Genomic DNA, 25826 nt, shown 5'->3' with positions numbered 1-25826 from the left:
TCACGCTACTAACTACTCAAAAGAAAAAGCCTACTGAACATGTAAGTGAATAAGTATACAAATATCATTTAAATAAAATTATCCTCGCTCAGCTGATAATGCTGTCCCCAAAAGCCAAAGACCATCTAACAAAAACCAAAATAGTTCCAAGGAGACTTCTTTTGAATCTGTGAAGGTTTGTGCAAGAGACTCCCAAAACATTACATGTTATTGCCGTTAACCCCTCTTGTCCTCAAAAGTGGAAGGTAAGTCCCTATTGCTGAGGGCACCATGCATTTCAGACGCAGTGCGCAGAGGCCCCTGAGCAGGAACTGATTAAAAGCCTCCTTTAGGAGGACTAGTTTTCATGGATTAGAAGGTCTCATGTAAGCTTTCAGAGGAGGGAAGAAACAGCAGTCCTACCCAAACACAGCACTTATAAACCACAACTATGACCAGCGTGGCACTATAGCCCTAAGGGTACAGCAGTGGCACACATACCTTGGTGGTAACCAGAAGCTCTCTAACTGGACTTACCAACAAGAGACATACCATGCCTGGTACTGGAAACCGAGCCAATACTCAGGGATAGTGAAATTCTTGAAGGAGAACCTGTAAACCAGCATAATCCCAAACTACATTCTAAATATTTATCCTTAAGCCCATGGTAAGTATAGTCCTCACCCCTCATCAAGGAAACTTCTCTTTGAAGCAGAAGGAGATTGTTACAGAAAACCACAACCAATTGTATGCTTAGTTGTAGAGCCCAGTCCTAATGGATAAATCCATAAAACAACTCCCACACTTAAGGCTCCAGAATCATTGCAAAGGGAATGCAAAGATGTAAGACCTGGAGGATCAGAGAGTTGCTGTTGATACCCTGTTTCCTATTCATATCAGAGGCTAGACCCATAGTCTGACCAACATGTCTACCTAAACAAGCTGAACAAGGACAGAGGCAGTAGAGATGTGTGCTGCTGTGGTTGGGAAAGTCCACGAGGTCTCAATCCTATACAAAGAAGCACAGGCAAGGAGCCAGAGAGTGAGAAATATATTCTTCCCAGGGAGGAGCCCACTCTGCTTATGCAATAACAAATGGTCCCTGAAATACACAGATAACATTATGCAGACTGGGCAGGTTGTCTTCATGTTTAGTTGTATAGATGTGTGTGCATATGTGTCTGTTACAACAAACAACTCATGGAAAAACAAGGCCATGCATTCGAAAGACGCCAAGGAGGTGTACCGCAGTCTGGAGAGAGGAAAGGCATGGAAACAATTCTGTAATTACGTTATTCTAAAAAAAAAAAAAGAAGAAGAAGAAATACTTTTAAAAGGTAGCTTGAGAAAATAAAAGCCTGCAGTCTCACACAGTGCTTGAGTTGACAGCAGTTTCCCTCGGTTATAGTCAGGAAGAATCAGTAGGTGTCTAACAGTTATTCTGTACAGCATTCAAATACAGAAGTGACTCCTGAAGTCTGCACTTTGAGGACAATCGGTTTTAAGGAATACTTTCTAGTGTATTTCCAAATTATTATTTTAGTCAAAAAGTCCATCATACAGCCACATAACTCATTTGGCTACAAAGATTTTCAAAGCAGCAATGACACCACAGTAGTTCCAGCCTCCTTCTTGTTCCCTGTCTCCTCTAATACCCCTGGAGATGGGTTTTCTGGGGGGAAAAATAAATTAGTTCACAGAAAGTGGTATCAATGCTTATATGTAAGATAAATATTCTTCCATTTATGAATCTATGGAAGTGACTGTTATGTAATGCTGTTAGACTTCATTTTCAAATTAGTTATTTCTCTTGAAAAGCAACTTTAGTCTACAGAGTTCCCCACATCACAGTGTGTGTTGTGGGCACACTTTACCACTGTCCATTCAATATAATGAAGACAAATTCTGATTGGAAATTTGTATTTGAGCACACCAAAATTAAAGCATTTTGACTAGAACATAAAGAAGAAGAGCAAAAACCTACTTAAGAAAATTCTGAGTGGGATCATCTGGGCACAAGTTCGCACAAAGCTCTGCCGTGGGAGCCCTGCACAGCTGACCCAGTGCCATCACCTACCGAAGTACACTTCCTGTGCAGGCTCCTGCACTTCTGCTTGGCTTTTCTGGGTGAAGAACACTATGAAACGTAGCGTGCCATTCACATTGCTTTATTCAGTGATTTTTTTTTCCTTTTGGGACTCCATGAATGTTTCATATCTGATGGAAAATAACTAGTCCTGTTTGCATCATGAAAACGTTCTTCAAACACAGAGCAGCATGAACCATGTTCAGTGTGAGATGCCACAAATACACAGGGCTCACTCAGCAGTCAGCCTTCCTTATGGCTGGCTGCTGCCATTAGTGGTCATGGGAGCACCTGCCTTTCTTCTGTTTTTCCTGCTGTGTTCTGGTTCAGCTCTTGAGTTTCCTCCACAGCATCCATACTGAACTGTTTCCTCAAGAAGATCAGGGATCTAGCAAAGTCACACAATGGCTTTCTGGCAAGTATGGTTTTTTTTTTCTCCAAGGCTAGGAAGTGTCATAGGAGGACAAGTATCCTAAAACTATGTTAGTACAAGGGATCTTCTGTGTGGACACCAACCAAGGCAAGACCAGGAGCTGCTGCTGTCTGAGAAGCCTCCAAGAGTCAAGATATCTTTGGGAAGGAAGCTGCTGGCTGCCAGGGCCCTGGGGTTTCCTTTCCCGAAGTCATAGTTTTGGCCAAGCCTCAGAACCTCTACCTACCACACTTCATGCCACAAAGGCACTGAAGAGTAAGGCCCTAACAAGGAATACCTGATATCACTACTTAGGGTGATGGCATTTTTACCAGGCCCAGTGGAATATAATATTCTAGGCTAAGCAGGATAACCTATCTGATTTTTGTGATATGTGAAAATCACATTCACTGAATATTTTCAATGAACTAGTGCTATGGTAAATTATAAGACGTAGTTCTCTGGACTTGAAAAGTTAGAGGCACATTAAATAAAATCACAAGGACTTATTTGATTAAATGTCAAAATCAGTAGTAAAAAACACATTTCTAGTAACCTGCTTCTCTAGAGCATACAACTTTTCTACAAATTTGTTCTTCTGCACTCTCCAGTCCACGAGTATTAACACGTGTGGCTACTGAGCATCAGAAATGTGACTCATGGCTAAAGAACCACGTTCTAATCTCATTAAGTTTCCATCTCCACATGTGACCAGGAGATACCATACTGACTCACTTAGCTCAAGCGAGCTCCCTTAGATGTAGATTAACCGGACAACATCACTTTATCCCTAGTGGGGCAGATACCCAAAAGCCGGGTGAGTGAGTGGACGAATCCGCGGTGGCTTTCCTGAAGAAGGACATGAGGGGATCCCTTAATGATGCCATCAGGACAGCACTCTGAGAGCCCAGTGGAAAGAAATGCTTTGCCCATACCAGATCGAATTAAGCCTAAGTATTCCCTCAAAGCAAAGTCCCTGAGTCCAGGGGTGGGAGGGTATGAAATTTTCTGAAATAAAATCACAAAATCTAAGAAATAATTTTAAATATTTGAAAATATTCAAAATAGTTGAATTGCCATGATCTTGAACTAGCTAAACAAGAGTGCCTTACAGCTGAAGAGATAGATGGTTCAGTGGTTAAGAGCACAAACTGCTCTTGCACAGGATAGGAGTTTGATTACCAGGAACGATGCCAGGCAGTTCATAGCTTCCTAACTCCAGCTCCAAGGGCGCCAAGGCCCTCACTGCACTCACATGTACAAAGCCACACAGAGACATACACATACACATAATATTTAATACTGTTAAAAAAAGCAAGCATGCTGAGATTTCTCCCAATTTAGACAACAATGAATCTTACAGCTCTTGCTGTTTTATACTAACAGTCATAACAAGAGCTTCAGGAAGTACCTGTATCATACAGTGTTCAATTCTTCCATCACTTTGGAATCTGTATCTCCTGAGCTTAAAACTGCAGTAACAGCTACAGTCATCTGTCCACGGCTTCCACTATGCTGTGGCCAAGGCTCTGGACATATTCCTGTTCAGGTATTCGTCCTCTCAGCTATGTGCATCACGAACTCTCTTCTTCATGTACGGAGATATAGCTACCATGATACCACACTTTGACTCCTCCCACCTGGGATAGTCCATCTGTCAGTTCAGTCCCTTAGAAGACTCTGCTACTTAAAAGCAGCCCTTGTCTGTGCTCCCTGGCTTTGTTTTCTCTAAACTACTTAACCACCCTGTGTTGTATGCTTCCCACATGCTAGCATTGTTGATTTCCCCACTAGAATAATGTGATAAAAGGTATTCTTGTTTTTTCCATTGTTGTACTTTCAACCTGCAATGTACTATGTACTGCAATGAGTACATAGTAAGTACTCAATGAACTGAATAATCAAGGAGCCTATGACACTTCTCACTGAAAAGACCACCTTGTGGCTGTCACAAGAGGGTACAGTTCTACATACATCCAAGTATTCAGACATGCTCATAAAATAAACTTTACATCTTGCTTTCCATGTAAACCTCTGAATAAGAAAGTTAATCTAACCTTGCTTTTCTTGTTCACCTCTTAACTTCTACGTCACCAACCTTCTGTATGGATCACCAACAGTGCAAAACTGTCAAGAGCTCAATGAGCAGTGCATTTAAAGATGCTGTCGAAGACTGTAAAGTACTCTACACCACCAGAGAGGTAATCATCAGTACCTCCTAGCTATAGACCCTGAGACCTACAACAGCGATCTACCTGTGAGATAGAACGGTGTAATAGTGGCAGAACTGTTACGGAAGTAACCAACCTCTCTCTGACTGGCTTTAAAGCCAACTCCATGAGACGGAACCCATATGTGACACTGCTAAAGTGACCAAGAACCTACAGGAAAGTCCACTACTATGATTCTGCTAAAGGAACACAGCAATTCAATGACTCCTAATGACATTCCACTCTACTCACAGATTAATGACTCACTTAGCCCTCTTCAGAGAAACAACTTCTTACAGTAGATGGGAACATAGAAACACACAACTGGACAATGTACAGAAAATAAGAGACTTTGGAGCAACCATTCATAAACAGGATGTCTTGGTCAAAGCCCCCACTTCCAAATCTCCCAAAGCTTAGGCCTCTCTTAGGGTAAGAGAGGCAAATTATAAAAACCAAAGGTAACGGGTTACTCCAAGGAAACAGTATCTTCCAGACATAACAGGACTGATGCACATATGAACTCACAGAGCCTGAGGAAACATGCACAGGTTCAAACCAGATGTGTCCCAGCACTGAGAAGGGGAAATGGACAAAAGTTCTCTCCCCTAACCAATAAGAATTGATACCCACTGGCAAAGGAAAAACCAATTTTCTCCAAAGGAGACTCGCTGAGTAATATTAGCCAAACTTCAGGGAAGGCTCCATGCCAAGTAGTATTTGGTAAACACAAAACAAACTCAATATTTTTGTAGACTTTTTTTCTGATTTTGTTTTGCTTGTGCATTTTTTTGTCTTATTAGTCTTTTGTGGTTTCATTTCCCTTTGTGTGTATAGGGGTTCTTTTGTGTTTGCTTAAAGAGTATAAAGCTGGGTAGGTAGGGAGTTGGGGAGCATCTGGGAGGAACTGAGGGAAGGAAAAACTTCATCAAGAAAATACAGCCTAAATACCAGGCATGCTCACCTATGCCTGTAATTCTAACACTTAGGAGACAGAGGCAGGAAGACCAATAGTTCAAAGCCAGTTTCATATACACAGTGAGTTCAAGGCCATCTTAAGCTACATAAAACTCTGTCTCAAAACAAATTGCAGTTAAAAAATAATACTGTAAAAATGGTTATATTATTTAAGATAATCTATAAGGTAAACAACATTCTCCTTTAAATATCCAACGGCATTCTTCAAAGAACCAGGGTGTGGGGGAGAAAGAGGGAACCTAAACTTCATGTAAATGCACAAAAATAAGCAGGTAGACCAATGGGAAGAGGACCCACTAATAAACCCAAATATCTATAACCAAGTCATCTTTGACAAAGCCTCTTCAAAATAGTGTTGGAGACCTGACATGCACATGTAGAAGAATTCGATTATATCCATATCTTATCCTGAGTAAAAATCAGTTCAAAATGGATCTAAGACCTAAAACTTTGGAAATGCCAAAGAAACAATCATCAAAGAGAGAAGAAAGCTTACAGGTAGGGGGTGGAGGAGATCCATATTTATAATTCATAAAAAACTGTAAACATATAAAAAAAAAACATTGAAATGGTGAACCAAGCATTCAGATCAAAAAAGAAATACAAATGGCTAATACATATTTGAAAAAGTCTTTCTTTTTTTTTTCTTTTTTTTTTCTTTTTTTTTTCTTTTTTTTCAGAGCTGGGGACCGAACCCAGGGCCTCAAGCGCTCTACCACTGAGCTAAATCCCCAACCCCGAAAAAGTCTTAACATCCTAAGCCACCAGGTTGATACAAATTAAAACTCCTTTATGATTGTCATCTTTCTCTAGAAGGAATGGCTGTCCTCATAAAAAATAAATGACAACCTGTGGGTCAGGCTGTGGGAAGGAGAGTGCGTGCCGCTAGGGGTGAGAAACCAGAGCAGCAGTCAGAGAACTGAGCGTGCAGGATCCCAGACAAGCACAAACAAAAACAAACCTACAAACTGCTATGCCATCTACCTCTTACCTCCTGGATATAGAGCCAAAGACAGCAAGTCGGTGAGTGTACCACAGAGAGCCATGCTTCTTATGTCGTGTTCACAACAGCAAACATAGCAAGTTTTAGACTGGCCTAGCCTACATAATGAGTGTGACCCTATCCCAACAACAACAAAAATTCAGTAATTCGAAAAATATAGTAATATGCTAAAAAAAATATACTCCTTATAAAAACTGAACAGGACCAGAAGACGGATCAGCACACCTACCACCGGGCCTGACAGCCGGAGTTCAATCCCTAGAACCCACACGGTAGAAGGAAACAGTCAACTCCCAGAAGTTACCCTCTGACCTCTACGTGTAGTGTTAGGCATGCGGTACACATGCAGAAATTACATGCTAGAAGCAAGGCCGCTACCTAACTTACCAAACACTGTATAATTCTGGGAAGAAACGTGAAGCCCGGAAGGTGCCTCCTCACAGAGACGGCAAAGGACTTCAGCTGCAGTTGTTCCTCAGAAGTGTTTTCAAACATTGGGAAGAAGGTGGAACAAGCTATTAAAAACGCCATCACTGTCACAACCGAGGGCAGCAGGAGTTGGTCCTTTAATAGAAGAGGCAGCATGCTGTAAAGGAGAGAAAAACAGCAAAGCACCAATAATTACAGTGCAAACTTTTCAAGGACTGGAAGAGTTGTACTGGAAACATTATATGGAAATTGGTTTGACTCACCTAAACGTTGAAACTAGTAAAAACCAAGTTGACATGAAAGGAATTTCAGTTAAAACTAAGCAGACTGGTCTAAAAATGACAAGAAAAAGCATTTTAATGTTACAAAATATAATTTTACCCCTAGCCTGAAAAAAATAACTATACATGTCTGATTTTCAAGGTTAGTTTAAAAGAAAAAAGTTCTCCATGTGACTACTCAGAAAGTGTCAACTTCTCCATACTGTCTAGTTAACTGCCACTTGACTAGGTCACTAGCAAACAGTCCTTCATGTGCCACATGAACAATCCCACAGGGAAAAAATCAGAGAAAGCATGTCCTTCTACTTTGCAAACACAAAGTGACTCCCAAGGGTTACAAACATCAATGGAGAAAGGACAACAAAGGTGAATTATGAAGCGGACAGGTTAAAAGTATTAAACTAAAAGAAATATGAAAACTACATAATTAGAAGCTACGTGGAAAGGCCAAGGTCATAGAACTGGAGACAAGATGATGGTAACGGAGCCGCCACTTCTCTGGTGTCTACGGTATTACCCCGTCCATGCTCATGGAGAAGCAGGCTAGTTAGAAGCTTAGTCCTAGTTCCACAGCTGACACTTAACCATGTGACTCAAGCCAATGATTAATTCCACTGTTCTCTGCACGTATCACCTAATATTTATTTTTAGCAATACAAAATACAGTTTTCTAAGAGGGACAGCTGTTGAATTACTGTTGCCATTACTATTAATCTCTCCAAAACGCTTGAGCATTCTCCCTCTGCGGTGGTTTGAATGAGAGCGTCCCCTTAGAGGCTCAGGTATTTGAATACCTGATCCCTACCTGGTTGCATTGTTTGGGGAGGTTTAGGACATACATGTAGCACTGCGGGAGGAAGTATGTGATTGGAGCTTTGACATTCAGTGTGACATTCAAATGTGCTCTCTCTGCTTCATGCTTATGATTAAAATGTGAGCTCTCAGCTTGATACTCCAGCCACCATGCCTGCCTTCTGCCATGCTTCCCCCATGATGGTGACAGGCACTTATCCCTCTGGAACCATAAGCCTACAGCCCTTCCTTCCATCAGTTGCCTCGGCCATGGTGCTTTACCACAGCCACAGAACAGTAACTAATATAGCCCTGTTCTTAGAGGACTGGTTTCTTCATATCAACTGGATATAAGATTCAAGCTTGGGGGGTTGGGGATTTAGCTCAGTGGTAGAGCGCTTGCCTAGGAAGCGCAAGGCCCTGGGTTCGGTCCCCAGCTCCGAAAAAAAGAACCAAAAAAAAAAAAAAAGATTCAAGCTTGGCCCGGGCGGTGTGACGCACACCTTCAGTCCCAGCACACAGGAGGTAGAAGACAAATCTCTGAGTTCAAAGCCAGCCTGGTCTACAGGATGAGTTCCAGGACAGCCAGGGCTACACAGAGAAACCCTGCCTCAAAAGAACAAAATCAGACAGACAGACAAAGAGACTTAAGCTTGGCATTGAAGACCACTGTTTCCTATTAAGAAATCACCACAGAGGATTTCCATTGCAATGCTTCAATATGCTAAATCAGAAAGGGTTTGTCAGCACAGAGAAGTACTCAAGAAATAAGGTTTTCTAAGTCTTCCTTCCCATTTACTATCATAGTAATGGGTATCATCCCATTACTATGTAATACCAAGTCATGCACTAATAGAACTGTGTTACACGTAGGCATTGCTCTGAAAAGAATAAATATGGACACTACTCAGCCCTTAACCTCAAGTGTGTCTAGGTAGCATACCTGCTATGTCCTCAGGGCCTTACTCCCTCTCCACTTCATCCAGAGGAAACATGCCTGGGTCACCATTCCCTCAGAATAAAAACCAAGGCTTCTAGTAGCCAGTACAAGATCCTACAAGAACTGGACTACTGTCCCCTTTAAGTGGTGAGCCCTAACCCAGGTGTGGGCTTCAGGGCTAACAACCACACCCATCTGAGGACCATGTGCAGCAGCTTTATGCCAAGGTGCCTTCCACAGAGGCAGCAGGGGCTTTAGGTTCCACCTAAGAGAAGCAGGACCACTGCCCTCAGCTCCCTGGTCATTTTGCGCTGGTATCTTCCATACAACCACTGAGAGAGCGCCAGGTAGGGCACGGCGTAAGGCAGCAGACAGACTGGACTGAACTGGGGAAGGATTCCCATGCAATTCTAGGCTTACACTGTATATGGTATTTAGTATCCTACTATTAGGATAACAGCCCCAATTTCACCCAGTTTTTTTCTATGAAGAATGGAAAACTGTAATGTTTTTTAACAAAATAATCTCTAAGGATTTCCAAGAGGGTCTGAAACCTTCATCTACAGGCTGTGGTATAGGGGAGTAGAGGGCAAAGAAACAGAACACGACATATGAAAGACATCATGGAGAGAATAGGGCTAATCAGTAGATGTGGGAATGAATGAAATAGAAAAGGCACAGAGGAGAAGCAGGAAAGCCACCTGAGGGATGTGTTTAATTAGTTTATAGAAAATATGAAGACCTGGAAGACAAGAGAATATGTCAATAATAATTTTGTCAACTGTTTTGGTTTAAAATGTATTTTATAAAGTAAAATTAAAGCATTACCCTTCTGAGAATGACTAAGATAAATATATTCAAAAATATTGTGTGGTCTTATTTTACATTTAAATTAACATTTTTATAAACATCCTTATATAGTAAACATTGTAATAACTAAATAGTTCAAAGATTTCTACTTACAGTGATACCAAGAGAATGGACTTCTCGTGTACTTGGAAAGAAAACAGAAAGAATGATAGTGCACAGCTAACCTTTGAGAAAGAAGAGGGTGAGACACGATTCAGCAGTGTGAAAGACGCATCACTGTGATTACAAATCTAAGTAAACATCCAACTCAAATTCTACCTACTACCTAGAGGTAAAAACCAAACACAGAACTTTCATACTACTTAACTAATTTTACCACCCATAAGCCGTCCTCTGCTTTACACATGCACACTATCACACTCACACACATACACACACACACATACACACATACTCACACACACATACACATACACTCACACACACACATACACACACTCACACACACACACACACATACATATACACACACATACACACATACACACATATACACACATACATACACTAACACTCACACACACACACATACACACACACATACACACACACACATAACACACATATACACACATACACACACATACACTCACACACACATATACACACACATACACACACACACACACACAAAATAGATGTAAACTTGTTAGGTATAAAAGACAAAAGGGTCAAAATCTAAAACTGAAGACAAAACAAATCTACGGCATTGTTTCTGTTTTATGAAGTCACGGGTTTGTGGGGGGCTCTTGCTGCCGAAGCACAACTTAGACCCTACAGGTCACTCTGTAAATGCGCTGACACTTCCTACACACAACACCCATCCCCTTTGCTCCACTCTGCTTTGTCAGTGTTGGCAAAGCAAGGTACATGTCAGCTGACCACGACAGTAACTTAACTGGTAGCACTGCCAGTTAAGACCTTCAATCACATAATACCCGTCTCAAACCCACTGGCTTCCTAGTACCCTTACAATAAAATCTGCACTCCCGTGGGATCTGTCCTTCCTTCACTCAACTTCGCCCCAACCACTTAAGCTTTATGCTTTAAACGACCCAAAGGTTTCCGTTATCCTCTGCCCAAATCTGTCTCTCTGCCTGTCCTTCGTAAGCCTCTCAACCAGACATGACATCTTCTGAAATTACCCCATTTTTACCTTGTTCTCACCTACCCATGACACACAGAAACAGGCAGGGACACACGTAACATCCATTCCCCGCCTGCTGTCCTTCCATAGCTCAAGCTGTCTTCTGCCTTCAGCTGTCCACAAGTTGCAAGCCTTGCCTAACCTCCCACAGCTGACTGAAATCCCACTTGTTCAGCAAGACTGCAGTCTCCTCCAAGACCTCACCCTTCACCCCCACATCACAGACTTGGTCTGTACCAACCAAACAGTGCCACCTGCTCAGCAGCATTAGACGGACATACGGACATATATTATTGCCACCTTTGTGACCTTCATTAACCAATCAACACAGAGCAAAAAACAACAGTTCTTGAAGTGAACTAAAGATTCTGATTGATCAGCCTAATGCCTCATCCAGCATCTGCAGGGACAGTCTTCAGTGTGTCACACGACCAGTGCTTTGTTCTGCAGCCCACCCAATCCTGCTCCAAACAAGAAAGTCAGTTATAGCAAGTATGAGGTATCTTGAGAAAAATGAGGAACTCACCAGAGTGAATCTGAATCCTTTAGCAGAGGGCTGAACTGTCAACTTTATGCATGCAGGAAGCAAGCTCAAAAATGTGAAGCAAAAGCTAAAAAGCAATAAAAAGTGTTTCCTGAGTTAGAAGTCCAGCTAAAACAATTGCCTTTTAAAGTAGAAAGATTACAGCACTCAACAATCTAAGGTCTCAGATTAAACTAGAATGTGACTGAAACATACACATTGAAGTGTATATACACTTTTGCACACAATTCTGACATAATACAAAATTAAACAGTACTGAGTATTGTACATGTCGTTCAGCATTTAAAGTCATGTATGATGTATCATGTAAAATGTACATGTAATATCATGCATCATAGTTGCAGGTCAATTACCAAACACTAGAAAATAAGAAAACACTATCAGACCTAAGAAGACAACTCTATTCGAAAACTTTACTCCCAGCAGAGTCCTGGCCCTCACTCCACAAAAGTTGAGTCTTTTTCAACTCCAGAAAGAACCAATCATAAGAGAGTGTGTCGTGATTTGGTCTAATGCTTGTATTATTTTAATTGGGTCCCCAAAAATTGTAGGAGACTCTACATTTAAGACACTGAGGGTGCCTGCCCCCAGTTGTTTTTAGTGGTAAATGAAGTTTCCAGGGGCCAATGGCTAGGCAGGGAGACAGAGGCAGAACTTTTAGCATTCCAGGACAAAGGACCGAGGGAGTGCAGAGAGAGAGCCTCCATGCCGAGACAGAAGATGACAGACCAGAGAGATGCCATACAGAGAACACAGCCCTGACACAGGTGTTGGGAAACTCTGCACAAGAGGCCTGGGTCCAGAACATCCAAGATGGAATACAGGTTGTAGTAAGTAATAATTCAGGAATATCAGAGGGGAGAGTGTGTTAGCCATGTGGAGGTTTAGAAATGACCCAACTATTGAGCTGTTTAAGACATTAAAATATAAGGCCATGTGTGGTGTCTTTCATTCGAGAACCCAAAACAGGTAGTGATTTGGGTTGATTTAAATAGAGATTAACTGGCTACCACTACAGATGGCACCCAAAATGGGGATCAAACCCATGACTGAGATTGCACACAGAAAGGCAATACTCATCTGCTAAGTGAAGTCAAGCAATGGTGAGTCTGTCCTGGGGGCTTAGCAGTCACCTGGAAGCCCTCCTGATAGTCACTGCCAGTCAGTTGCATTTCCTTCCCAAGATATTGCTGATGTCTACCCTGTGGACTTGAGGCTTCCTTAGCCAGACCCCCACAACTCCTCACAATTGCACTAGCCCATTCCTGTGAGAAACTCACACACTCGATAATCTCTAATTTGCTGTACTTTTCTGGCTGATGTTGGCTGCACACCTATAAAAATCCTGATTCTTCAAAATAATATTGAATTATATTTAATATATGTTCTACTTAAAGGAAAAAATAAGGCGAATGTTCACATAAAATAATTCAAACTGGGGAGGGGAGGAGGGAGACCAAAGGAGGAGGAAGAGCTGGGCATAATGGTGTGCGCCTTTGATCCCAGCCGGGGAGGCAGAGGCAGACAGATGGATCTCCGAGGCCAGTCTAGGCTTCGAAGAAAGTGTGCAGACAGCCAGGGCTACACAGAAAAACTTTGTTCTGGAGGAAGGAGGTATAGGACACAGAATTTTATGGTACTAAGTGGAAAGCCACTAATAACCTGCTCAGATAAATAGCAAACTACCGTGATGTTTTTGAGGAGTGGCTTATAAAGAACTATATAAAAACTTCGTCAGTTACCTGATTGCTATCTGGATGTGACGAGGCAAAATGTCTTTAATCTTCAGAAAAACATTAAGGCTGCACCAAATATTGGCTACTTTATCCTTTAAAAAAAGATTTGTTAGTTTTACATTTTTATATAATTGAAGGAAATATTAAACCCATGAAGAAAAGCCTATAATCTCCAGGTAATAAACTTTCAAGACATGAAACTTTCATTCACATTTATAAGAAAGTACATTAAACTCTTCGAGCACTAAGAATACATGCTCGCAGCCTCTAGCATTTTCCTTTTTTGAAGTGCAGATTACGTAAAGCGTCAGTAAGCTATAATCTACATTCTAATAAACACTTAATACTAAATAACAGACTAGAAGCCAAAAGCTCCCCAAATTTATAAAATAAATATTAATTACATTTGCCCAATTTTATTACAAATTTAACTTCCTGTCACATTACCTAATAGGTACTAGCAATGACAATACTAATTGCTAATAAATCAAGAAGTTTCAAAACATTAGCACTTGTGCTAGGCTCACTCAAGATGAAATTTGCTATTTCAGCTCCCCAGATAATAGAATCTATCCTCTCTCACATTTGCAAATCTCACAGCGGTGCAGGCATGATGACATCAAGAGAGTGATGGCCTCTAACTAGTGTTCTGCCCACTTCCTCTTCTGGGTCAAACACCAGATCTAGAGCTTCTGGGGTTGAGAGCAGTGGGGGACTGGTGATACACTGTGAATGTGCTTCACACCATCCCACACTTACCATCATGGACACTGAGGGGACTGGTGATACACTATGCCTGACATCATCCCACACTTACCATCATGGACACTGAGGGGACTAGTGATACACTATGCCTGACATCATCCCACACTTACCATCATGGACACTGAGGGGACTAGTGATACACTGCCTGACATCATCCCACACTTACCATCATGGACACTGAGGGGACTAGTGATACACTATGCCTGACATCATCCCACACTTACCATCATGGACACTGAGGGGACTGGTGATACACTATGCCTGACATCATCCCACACTTACCATCATGGACACTGAGGGGACTGGTGATACACTGTGAATGTGCTTCACACCATCCCACACTTACCATCATGGACACTGAGGGGACTGGTGATACACTATGCCTGACATCATCCCACACTTACCATCATGGACACTGAGGGGACTAGTGATACACTGCCTGACATCATCCCACACTTACCATCATGGACACTGAGGGGACTAGTGATACACTGCCTGACATCATCCCACACTTACCATCATGGACACTGAGGGGACTGGTGATACACTATGCCTGACATCATCCCACACTTACCATCATGGACACTGAGGGGACTGGTGATACACTATGCCTGATATCATCCCACACTTACCATCATGGACACTGAGGGGACTGGTGATACACTGTGAATGTGCTTCACACCATCCCACACTTACCATCATGGACACTGAGGGGACTGGTGATACAGTGCCTGACATCATCCCACACTTACCATCATGGACACTGAGGGGACTGGTGATACACTATGCCTGACGTCATCCCACACTTACCATCATGGACACTGAGGGGACTAGTGATACACTGCCTGACATCATCCCACACTTACCATCATGGACACTGAGGGGACTAGTGATACACTATGCCTGACATCATCCCACACTTACCATCATGGACACTGAGGGGACTGGTGATACACTATGCCTGACATCATCCCACACTTACCATCATGGACACTGAGGGGACTAGTGATACACTGTGATGCCTGACATCATCCCACACTTACCATCATGGACACTGAGGGGACTAGTGATACACTGCCTGACATCATCCCACACTTACCATCATGGACACTGAGGGGACTAGTGATACACTGTGATGCCTGACATCATCCCACACTTACCATCATGGACACTGAGGGGACTAGTGATACACTATGCCTGACATCATCCCACACTTACCATCATGGACACTGAGGGGACTAGTGATACACTATGCCTGACATCATCCCATACTTACCATCATGGACACTGAGGGGACTGGTGATACACTGTGATGCCTGACATCATCCCACACTTACCATCATGGACACTGAGGGGACTGGTGATACACTGTGATGCCTGACATCATCCCACACTTACCATCATGGACACTGAGGGGACTAGTGATACACTATGCCTGACATCATCCCACACTTACCATCATTGACACTCTGTGACATTGAAGATACAGCAAATAACAGGTAGCTTTTGTATTTAAAAAAATAGTCGAGTTTTTCTTTGCTTTAAGGGTATTAAGATTTGAAATCACAAGTCTGTCCCATAGCAAGTCTATGAATGCCTGACCTCAGTTTTCTATCTGTATGATAGGGAGGACGACGACCATTTTAGAGCTATAGGGACCATGAACAATTATGTGGCAGGGTCTAGCACTTAATGAGTGATGTTAGCCACAATGGGGATCATCAACAATATCTATACACTGACCTGTCACACACCCCTCTACCTTCACAGCAATAAACACAATACCCAGTCTCTTTCAAAATGCTTATCCCACCCTCTTGCAAATGCACTGAAAATATTTTATAAAAATTATCTATTCAAAACTTAGAAATGCTTTCTAATTCTTTTCAAAAGAAATGTTATTCAAAAGCAAATTATCTATAAATATGTTGTCTCTAAGTTTATTAAAAGACCTTTTGTTCCAGAAATAAATGGTTTGTTTAGCTTAATTACTAATTCTAAATGATCAAATTATTCATGCAATAAAAGTTTAACAAGAGTGATTAAACTAGAATTAAATGGAAGGCTCTCATTAAAAATTACTACAGATGAAGGTTATATATTTCCTAAGAAGGATGAGATCTTTCTGAGGCAAACAGGATTATCAGCTTAACAAATAACTGTGGCAAACAAAGAGGAGATCATAAACCAACACAGTGGCGGGCTTGTTAACTAACTCAGTGGCTGTGGCATCCAGTGCTCTTTTATTAAGGACCAATCTGACGAGAAACAATATACAATTGAATTATGGACCTAATTATGGCAAAAACATTACCTATTCATATAAGGCACTAAAATCTGCCAACTGAGCGAGGGACGTACACTGGGGCGAACAACAGACGGGCTGACTGGAGGGGAGATGGGAGCTCCTGTTCCTGGTGTCCCCTGCACAGGCTCCCCAAGGCTACAGAGGAGGTCAGCCATAGAAAAGGATGGGTCCATTCATCATACCTCAAACAATCCGCGATCAACAGGGAAGAGTCTTCTCACGACCTGCAGGGCATGCTCCCTTTCTGTCAAGAACGGCAGCCAACACAGAAGGAAGGAGGCCACAACAGTACAGGCTATCCTAATGAACAATGCAGACCTAGAACAAAGAGGCAGGGTGAGCAGTAAGACAGAGAGAAGGGATGTGAATATCATCTGGTACCATAACTACAAGTGTAACAGTATTGTCTATCAATACTACCCATAAAGATTTAAAATGGGACACCGCTAACAACACAGCTGAAAATGTCACCACTGTTAAAAGACTCATTTCTCCAGCCAAGGATCCACCAGTACCCTAATTAGCATTTAGCTTGGATGCCATTGCTATAGGCATGAAGGGATGCAGCCTTAAAGAAAACTGTCCAGTAGGAGTATTTCTAATGAGCAGATAGCATGACAAGCTCTAAAGGGATGGCACTCTATAGCCATGCTCTGCAAACCTGCCCACACTGCCTCCAAAGTGTAAGTTGGTCACTCGGTCCTGTAGTTATGAAGATTTACAAGAATACAGAACATGGCTCAACAGCTTTCCCCCCATTCACCCATGGCCAGCACACTTAGGAGAAACTACCAAAGCCAAAGACCACCTTCCTCCAGATTAAGTATGCAAATAAATTCCCTGAAAATTTTGAATTCTATGCTTTGAAAGTTACTTACCCCTTTCCTCTGAGGCCTTTTTTAAAACATTTGCCAAGTAAAAAGCAAAAAAATGGTAGGGAGTGGTAAAGCTCCATCTGTTTATAATTTAGAGCTAAGCAAAAGGCCAATGACCCTAGCAGGTCCCAGTCACAAGACACTCCAAGAACACCCCACAGAGCAAAGCCAAGACTCACAGAATTATACATGTTCCTGTGTCAAGGAAATCACCTCAATTAAGAGACAGGGCTTACAGTGTATAGGGCATATTTCATTTAAACATAACATCTGTGTACAATAAAAGCTTACTTCTAAATGTGAACTGAAAGCATCAAAGTGTTAAAGAATGTCTACAATATACACGAAGCTATGTCAAGTGTGCTAAATCAGGTCGCAGCAACTGACGTGTGAGAGCTGTAGGTACCACAGCCTCGTTCTGGTAAACTACTCTACAACGTGCCAAATCTAGAGAATAAAACTATTCTGGTAGCAAGCTTAATTATAACAATTACTGTTATCCCTTATACTATGTGTTAATCAGATAAAGAATCAAGAGAAAAGGGGAGGAAGAGAAGGAAAATGTTAGTTAGAATTTCAAAATATGTCTAAGACGACAAATGGAATAGAGGTGTTAATGGCAAAGACAGGGTAATTTTCTATAAAGCACAGAATAAAAAGCAAAGATGCAGAAAAGGGACAGTAAAAAAAAAATCTAACAACTGAGCTCCTAATGTGTGGCTGGTTTCGTGTACAGTTTAATAAAGGATACTGAAAATGTCCATAGTCGATAAGAATGAGACCTGGGTACAGCAATATGCATAGCGCGCTGGCGATCTGTGAAGAAAAGTGTGGTGGGTGAGAGATTATTGCCACAGCAGAGTGGTGTGCACCATGCACCTAACATGGTAAGAGTGTCCCACCCTCCTGAGACACTGTACTTCCTTAATCGAAATATTCCTCCTCACAAGTCACCTACTAAGACACTAAAGTTTTCCTGGAGGCAATAGAAAATACTTAAATAAAAAGTAAAATTACTGAAAGGGACTTTTCATCTGGTCATTTGTTGACTCTCGCTGTGTAGCTCTGGCTGTCTTACAGCTCACTGTGTAGGCCAGGCTGTCCTCAGACTCACAGAAATGCACCTGCCTCTGCCTCCACAATGCTGGAATTAAATATGCCCTCAACACCACACTCAGAAAGACAGTTTTAATCTATTAATTGGCTATGTAATCAGCCAATGTAAAATTCTCAAGGAAGGAGACTTGAACATGACTGTGGACAGACACACAAGCCAGCTCAAAATTCTGATGTTTGAGCTTAGCGCAGCACGGCACAGGTCAACTGTGAGGCAGTTCTACAGTTCAGTGCATTCTGTTACTAGAAAGCACTTAAAGTAATTACTGTAAGTTAACTGTTGTTCTTTATATGCAAATTAATCAATAGAAGATAAAATATTCATTATCCTACGTACTCCCAAAGATCAGGGCTTCCTCAAAGTCGATCCTAAATAGGCTAGTAATAACACCCACATCCAGAGAGGAAATGTCAAGCAAGGTTAGCAGTTACCTTTCTCTTAGGTGAGATTTCTTTTAAGGAGTAACAGTACAAAAGCACTGCGGGTATATAAATGAGCAAATCAGCAGCGAGAACTGAAACACAAGCAGAGAAGACGAGTTCATCAGGATCCAGCAACCCACCGCCTCCGTCCTCCTACAGCCTCCACCATCCTCCTACAGCCGCCTCTGTCCTCCTAGATCCTCCTGCATCCTCCTACAGCCTCTGTCCTCCTACAGCCTCCACGGTCCTCCTACACCCTCTGCTCCCTCTGCCTACAGCTGATTATAAACGCTGCATCACTAGACAATGTCAGAGTCATGCACTTGCTGCTTTCTTAGCCATCAAATGAATGCTCAAAGCAGAGGAAGACACAGTATATTCTCTCTATCTGATATTCAAAATACTCTGCTCAAAAGAACAACTTGAAGGAGAACTTTTAGTGGTACTATTTATTAAAACTTATAACTATATAAACTTTTATTAGCTGATGCACAGAAAAAAGTTGGAGAAAGTCTCATGAGCATCATTTTACCCATCAGTAGGATGACGCCTGGGGCTTCATGAGTTCCAGATCAGCTATAAGAGAATAAAAGACCCCAACTCCAAAAAAAATAAAAAAGAACTTGAGAGCCCTGGGTAGGGAAGGAAGTGGAAATACACACAAGGTAGGTGTGTGTCTGTGTGCATGTGTGTGTGTCTGTGTGTTTGAGCATGGGATGGGGTGGTGGGGGACAACAGAACAGAGACAAAATAAAAAGAGAAAAAAACAGTAGTCCTTTTAGAACAAAGGACAACAGTACTATCCAAGAGTCTGCTATCCTGATACAGGAAAGAAATATGTAATGCCTAGCACTCTCTTTAGGGCTGCCCTAAAAGCTGTAACTCTTGGAAACACAGATGCCACTTTGGATGCTGTGAACCATGGGATGAATATGCAGTCAAAAAGGGTTAAAGCACTGAAAGCAGGAGAGATGAGAAAAGGACAGACAGACAGACACAGGTCACCTCCTGGGCCTGAAAGTCTGTAACAGGTAAGCATATTGTGTACCTAGGCTAATTAGCAACAAAAGGTGTGAGCTAGAATAAAGTCTCAGTTGGGCAATGCTCTCACAGAAATCAAGGCTTTCACTTTCAGCCTCCTGGAGAAGCACACAGAGATGCTCTGTGTGCTGGGGATCACTGTGGATGGGGATACAACCCAGTGGCAGGGGCTTGACTGGCAAGCCCCTTGGTTTAGTCCCCAGCACCACTCAGTGACAGAGAGGGTGTCTTATGGACGGTTTAATGTTTGACCCACACAACATATGGAGGCTTGCCTTGAGAAAGGCCGAAGGAGCCTGGGACTAGTGCCCTAAAGCAGTGCCATGAACAAGTTCAGTTTCTTTCTTTTTTTTTTTTTTTTTTTTGGTTCTTTTTTTCGGAGCTGGGGACCGAACCCAGGGCCTTGCGCTTCCTAGGTAAGCGCTCTACCACTGAGCTAAATCCCCAGCCCCTTCAGCTTCAGTTTCTTACTCTCTGACTTACGGCAAGTTTCCCACCTCACTCAACTGCACCTCGATGGTTCCCTGAGCTTTGAATAAGGGTGAGACAATAAGTTCATTTCAGTTGATTTCTCACAGGATCAAGTGATACAATAAAAGTGAAATACCCAGGTTTACTCGTCTACTCCTGGTTTAAAGGTTACATATACTTTTAGTCTACAGCATTTACATATATACATATGCATAACTATAAATTTCAAGTCCATGCCTTTAATCTCAGCCCTCAGGAGGCAGAGGCAGGTGGACCTCTGTGGGTTCAAGGCAATCCTGGTCTACATAGTACATTCTAGAACAGCCAGAGCTACACAGTGAGGCACTGTCTCAAAAACAAACAAAATAAGAATAATGCTTTTTTTCAATTGAGTACTTTTATCAATTTACCCAAATTCTTATTAAAAATTGAAATTCCGAGCCAGTACCAACTGCTATTTTACCTGTGGTACGCATGAAGAGCTTGTGTGCCTGACTCTCATAGCCTCGTGATGTGTGGAGAGCAACCCAGTCTGGGTTTATAAACTTTGCCCTGCAAATAAAACCATATATACACATGCACTTTATTCCTCTCGGGTCTAGTAATCAGGACATCTAAGAACACAGGACTTTAAGAATTATCTGTTGCTGATAATAGGGTCAAAACGGAAGCTCTACTCCTTGTATTTAATCAGGTAAACTTCACTGTGTGTAGAGCAGTAGGTCATCGGCCAATACAACCGTGTGATATGCAGATATCAGACCCTCGCCATCATAGTGTAGGAAACAATCTGATGCCACGTTTCATTATTAAAAACATCCTCTTCGGGTTCCCTAATAATGCCTTTAATAAGCATATTCATCATGAATACTATGTAAAGCTCAGCCGTTCTTATCAGTAAATGAAACTTTCCATAGATAATAACTAGCCAGCATGAAGTTTTGGTGCTTTACTTTCAACCCGTGAAAATTTACTTTATAAAGTAAAACAGTTAAAAGTTGACATAACAAATCATGACAAGGTAAAGAAGTTCCTCAAATTCTTGCTGACACACTTCAAGTCTAAGAGAAACTGTGCTACAGAGGTCAACGGGATCCCCGCCAAAAAAGAAGTCCTCATCTATAAAATACTTCATTTAAAAAGGGGGAGGGGGGTACCAATCGTAAGTCACTAACTTGTAAGTTTCTAACTTAGCACAGCGGTTAAGGCTATTTGGACCTACAGTTTTAATTTATTTGGCTACTCCAGAAAAATGAAAGCTGTCTTATATTAGATACCACTCGGTAGCCGATGTGCTGTTAATAACATCTCTGCTCCAAAACAAATGTAACCCTTGCATTCATTCTAAAGCATACACAAGCTACAGAAAGGTTCAAATTCTGAAAGTGGTTCTTAAGCTTGTAAAACGATTGATGTTATAAACAATAACTCTTTAATAAGTCAGATTACACTGTGTCTAAGAGCATAAATATTCAGTTATATTAAAAGAGAACTCACACATATGCACATAAGAGACTGTGATAGGCCGTAAGAGGTGGGTAATCCAATCCCCAGTACTGTAAATTGTTATCACTACTGTTAAAATACCTGGAAAAACAAAAGACACCATTATCAATATTCAAGACATAATTTAACATCCCATGCCATTTAATTAAAATTAAGTTTAATGGTTTAACTAATTAAGACATTAATAATTAGTCTATGACATCAAATACAAACGGGGCTGGGACTTATTGTTACTCTCTTAGTAGACTTTAGTAAATCAATTATACTCATACAACAAAATATATGAAATAAGATAATTTGTGTCTGATACTGTGACAATTTAGAAAAACAACACTTTTCATGCATGATCTTAAAAAATTGAAGGCCAGTTTCAAAGAACACATGGAAAGAGGAAGACTTCATGGATAAGAAGGCTCGACCAGGACTTTGAAAATAATTCAGCTAGCATATGTAACTCAGGCCTACTATATAAAAGAGTCTGTGAACCAATGGGGAAAACCTCGTCTAGAGTCCATAAAGGTGCTTGGTTCCTCCAGTTAAAGATGTGAAGGAATTATTAAAAAAAGGAAAAAAGAAAAAACACTGTCTGTGAGAGGAAAATTAAGTTTCTATGAATATATTTCTTAGAGTGTCCTTTGTAGCTAAGCAACTTCTTCCATCCACTTTACCCCCAGTCACAGGAGCAATTTGCGATAATGCAGACCTTAGTGATCTGAGTATGTTTGGCCCAGGGCATGGCACTATTTGGAGGGGTAGCCTTAGAGTAGGTGTGTCACTGTGAGCGTGGGCTTTCAGATCCTTTCTAGCTATCTAGAAGCTAGCTTTTTCCTGTTTGCCTTTGGATGAAGATGTAGGACTCTCAGCTCCTGCTGCACCATGGCTGCCTGGACACTGCCATGCTCCTGATGATAATGAACTGAACCTCTGAGACCTGTAAGCCAGCCCCAATTAAATGTTGTTTTTATAAGAATTGCCTTGGTCACGATGACTGTTCACAACAGTAAAACCCAAACTAAGACAGAAGTTGGTACCAGGAGTGAGGTATTGTGTGATATGCCTGACCATGCCTTTGTTTAGAAGAATGTGGATTTGGGGATTTTAAATTTGGAAAGCAGAGGAATGCTTTAAATGGGGCTCAATGTGTTATCCTAGTAGGAATATGGAAGACTTCGTCACTGAAGAGTGATTTGAATTGTGCGGACCTGGCACAATTAGGTTTCAGGGCAGAATCTCAATATGTGGTCTAGGAACTATTTTTGTGGTATTTTGGTGAAGAATGTGGCTGTTTTTTGCACTTGTCTGAAGAATCTGCCCAAGGCTAAGGTAAAAAGACTCAAATTAATTCCAATGACAAAGGAAGTCTCAGAAATGCCCATCACAGACTTTGTTCTCTAGTTAAGTCTCATGAAGAATATTCTAAACAAGTGTAACAAGCTGAGAAAGGAAAAATATAAAATATTTGGTTCGAGTGTTAAAGGGGCACCAGGAAGTGAAATGGAGCTGAATCCTGTGTTCAAGGATATTAATTAAATTGAATTAAGAAAATAGTGACCTTGGGACAAGATCCCACCCAGCTAAAAGTACGAGCCTTTAATCTAGGAGACAAAGACAAGCAGATCTCGGAGTTCAAGGCCAGCCTAGACCAGAGCAAATTCTAGGTGAAGAAAACTTAAATCCAGGCTTGGTGGACCACACCTTTAATCCCGGTGCTTAGGAGATAGGCATGCAGATCTCTGAGTTCAAAGTCAGTCTACAGAGCATTTCCAGGACAGCCAAGCCTAGGCAACGGAGTTGAAAAACAGAAAGCGGGTGATAATGTAATAGAACAGGGGGCCATGTTCTAGCTCCAGCGAGCAGCAGAACTCAGCAGCTTTAGCCACGTGGCTCTGTCATTGGAGTCTAGAATAGAGGGGACAACTGGGACAATTGATGCTGGTTAGCTGAAGCTGAGAAATTAGTGGTGGTTAAGAAAAGACCAGCTGGGCTGGAGAGATGGCTCAGTGGTTAAGAGCACTGACTGCTCTTCCTGAGGTCCTGAGTTCAAATCCCAGCAACCACATGGTGGCTCACAACCATCTGAAGTGAGATCTGATGCCCTCTTCTGGTGTGTCTGAAGACAGCGACAGTGTACTCATATACATGAAATAAATAAATCTTTAAAAAAAAAGAAAAAAAAAAAAAGAAAAGACCAGCTTCACTGAGGTAAAATCTGGGACGTGTTTTCTCAGAGCACAAAGGAGCTGTGTTCCAGAGATAGCCAAGGTTGTACCTCAGGCTGTAGCTGGACTGGTAATGTGTAAGAATCACCCAGGTGGTACTGGTTCTGAAGAGGCCATGAAGAGCAGCTGAGGCTGGGCACTGTGAGAGGCCATGGAAGGCCATTGGTAGAGGTGCAACCTCAGTTGCAGTTGATGGCCCAGGACTGAAGGGGTCATGCAAAGGAGTTGAGGCCTGACAGCATGAAAAGAGCCTGTGACAGGCAATTGGTGAAGCCAGAAGAACCCAGTGTATTGGAGATGCCAGTACCATGGGATGATCACCAAGAAGAGCAACAGCAGTGGAGTGGATCAACCTGAGCTAAACAACTGAGTTAAACATGTAAAGCTGTCAAGTTACCACCCGGAAAAACCTAAGTACTTAGCAATAGTTCTAATTTACTGTTAACCACCACACTACTGGGATGGACACAGCAATGGGAGCTCAAGTAATTTCAAGATTACATTTTGACCAGAACAACTTGGTTGGGTTTCTAATAAAGAAAAGGCTGCCTCTCGCTTACTCTAACCTCTAACATGAGGTTCACTACAGTTGCTGAGTGGAAGAGGTGCTAAGATGGCAGGAGGCTGTAAGCATTCAGACACATGCTTTAGGGAGGAAGGACGGTTAAGGACTGTGTCCCAGTCTTAGAGTAATTCATAAGAAAGGGAGTCAGGCTCATAGGCACACGGCCTATAATCACAGCTACTCAGGATGGCGAGACAGCAACATTACCACTCCAGGCCAGCCTGGACTACAAGGTGGGACTGTCATAACAGAGAAAAGAGAAGAGAAGTGTGAAAGAAGACAGCAGAGTGGTGGAGCCCCTTGTCTGGCAAGTGCAAGCGGTTTGTTAGAATGGCTCCCAGAGGCTCAGACATTCCAATGCTTACTCATCTGGAGTGGAACTGGTAAGATTAGAAGGACTAGGGAGGGAGCCTTGTTGGAGGAAGTGTGTCGCTGAAGGTGGGCTTGTAGGTTTCAAAAGCCCAGCCAGGCCCAGTTCTCTCTCTGCCTGCATCAGGATATAGCTCTCAGCTACTGCTCCACCTTCTCTCACATGTGGGTCCTAAATCTTAATTTTCATATATATATATATATATATATATATATATATATATAGAGAGAGAGAGAGAGAGAAGAGAGAGAGAGAGAGAGAGAGAGAGAGAAGGGGGTCGAGAAACTAGAAAAGGAACATGAAAGGAGAAAAGACATTAAGGGGCAAGAAGAGAGGAAGTTGTAATGGGGGAGGGGCTGGAGACATGGCTCAACCATTAAGAGTAAGTATTGCTCCTGGAGAGGCCCACTGTTTGGTTCCCAGTACCCATGTCGAGAGGCTCACACCCTCTAACTCCAGCTCCAGGGATCCAACACCATCTTCTGGATGCCCACACAGACACACACAAAAAAGTTTTCATTTCCTTTTAAAAGGAAAGGGCTGTGGAATATGTAAGGCAAGAGCGCAGAAAGGGGGCTCTTGACTGGGGAGAAAGGGAACCAGTGGTAGGGAAAGGGGAAGAGGTAAAGGCTGTGAGAACAAGCATGTGTGAAATGCCTTAATAAAACCCTTGCGGACCAAGGTAGTATGCACATGATCACTTCCATTCTGCAAGTGATAAGAGTACAAAAGAAGGAGAAAATCTGCAAAGGTCACCGCA

At 42.0% G+C, this 25826-nt stretch overlaps 1 protein-coding gene across 11 annotated transcripts in view; it reads right to left on the bottom strand.

The window, feature by feature from the left end:
- Alg6 (ALG6, alpha-1,3-glucosyltransferase) overlaps positions 1-25826 on the bottom strand; it is a 48462-nt gene that overhangs the window by 3525 nt on the left and 19111 nt on the right. For 2 of the 11 annotated variants that reach the window (XM_087549786.1, XM_087549788.1), the window contains 11 exons: positions 21904-21993; positions 20870-20958; positions 18904-18986; positions 18107-18171; positions 17359-17550; positions 16663-16798; positions 13414-13499; positions 11654-11738; positions 10074-10144; positions 7361-7429; positions 7056-7254 (listed from right to left, as the gene is read on the bottom strand). In XM_087549786.1, the coding sequence (XP_087405912.1) occupies positions 7056-7254; positions 7361-7429; positions 10074-10144; positions 11654-11738; positions 13414-13499; positions 16663-16798; positions 17359-17550; positions 18107-18171; positions 18904-18986; positions 20870-20958; positions 21904-21993 (1165 nt within the window). 11 annotated transcript variants of the gene reach the window in all.

The sequence above is a fragment of the Rattus norvegicus genome, chromosome 5 (genome assembly GCF_021556685.1).
Source record: "Rattus norvegicus strain SHRSP/BbbUtx chromosome 5, alternate assembly SHRSP_T2T, whole genome shotgun sequence".
Taxonomy (NCBI): Eukaryota; Metazoa; Chordata; class Mammalia; order Rodentia; family Muridae; genus Rattus; species Rattus norvegicus.
Note: the sequence above shows the minus strand (reverse complement) of the source record. Positions and strands in the feature narration are given on the sequence as shown.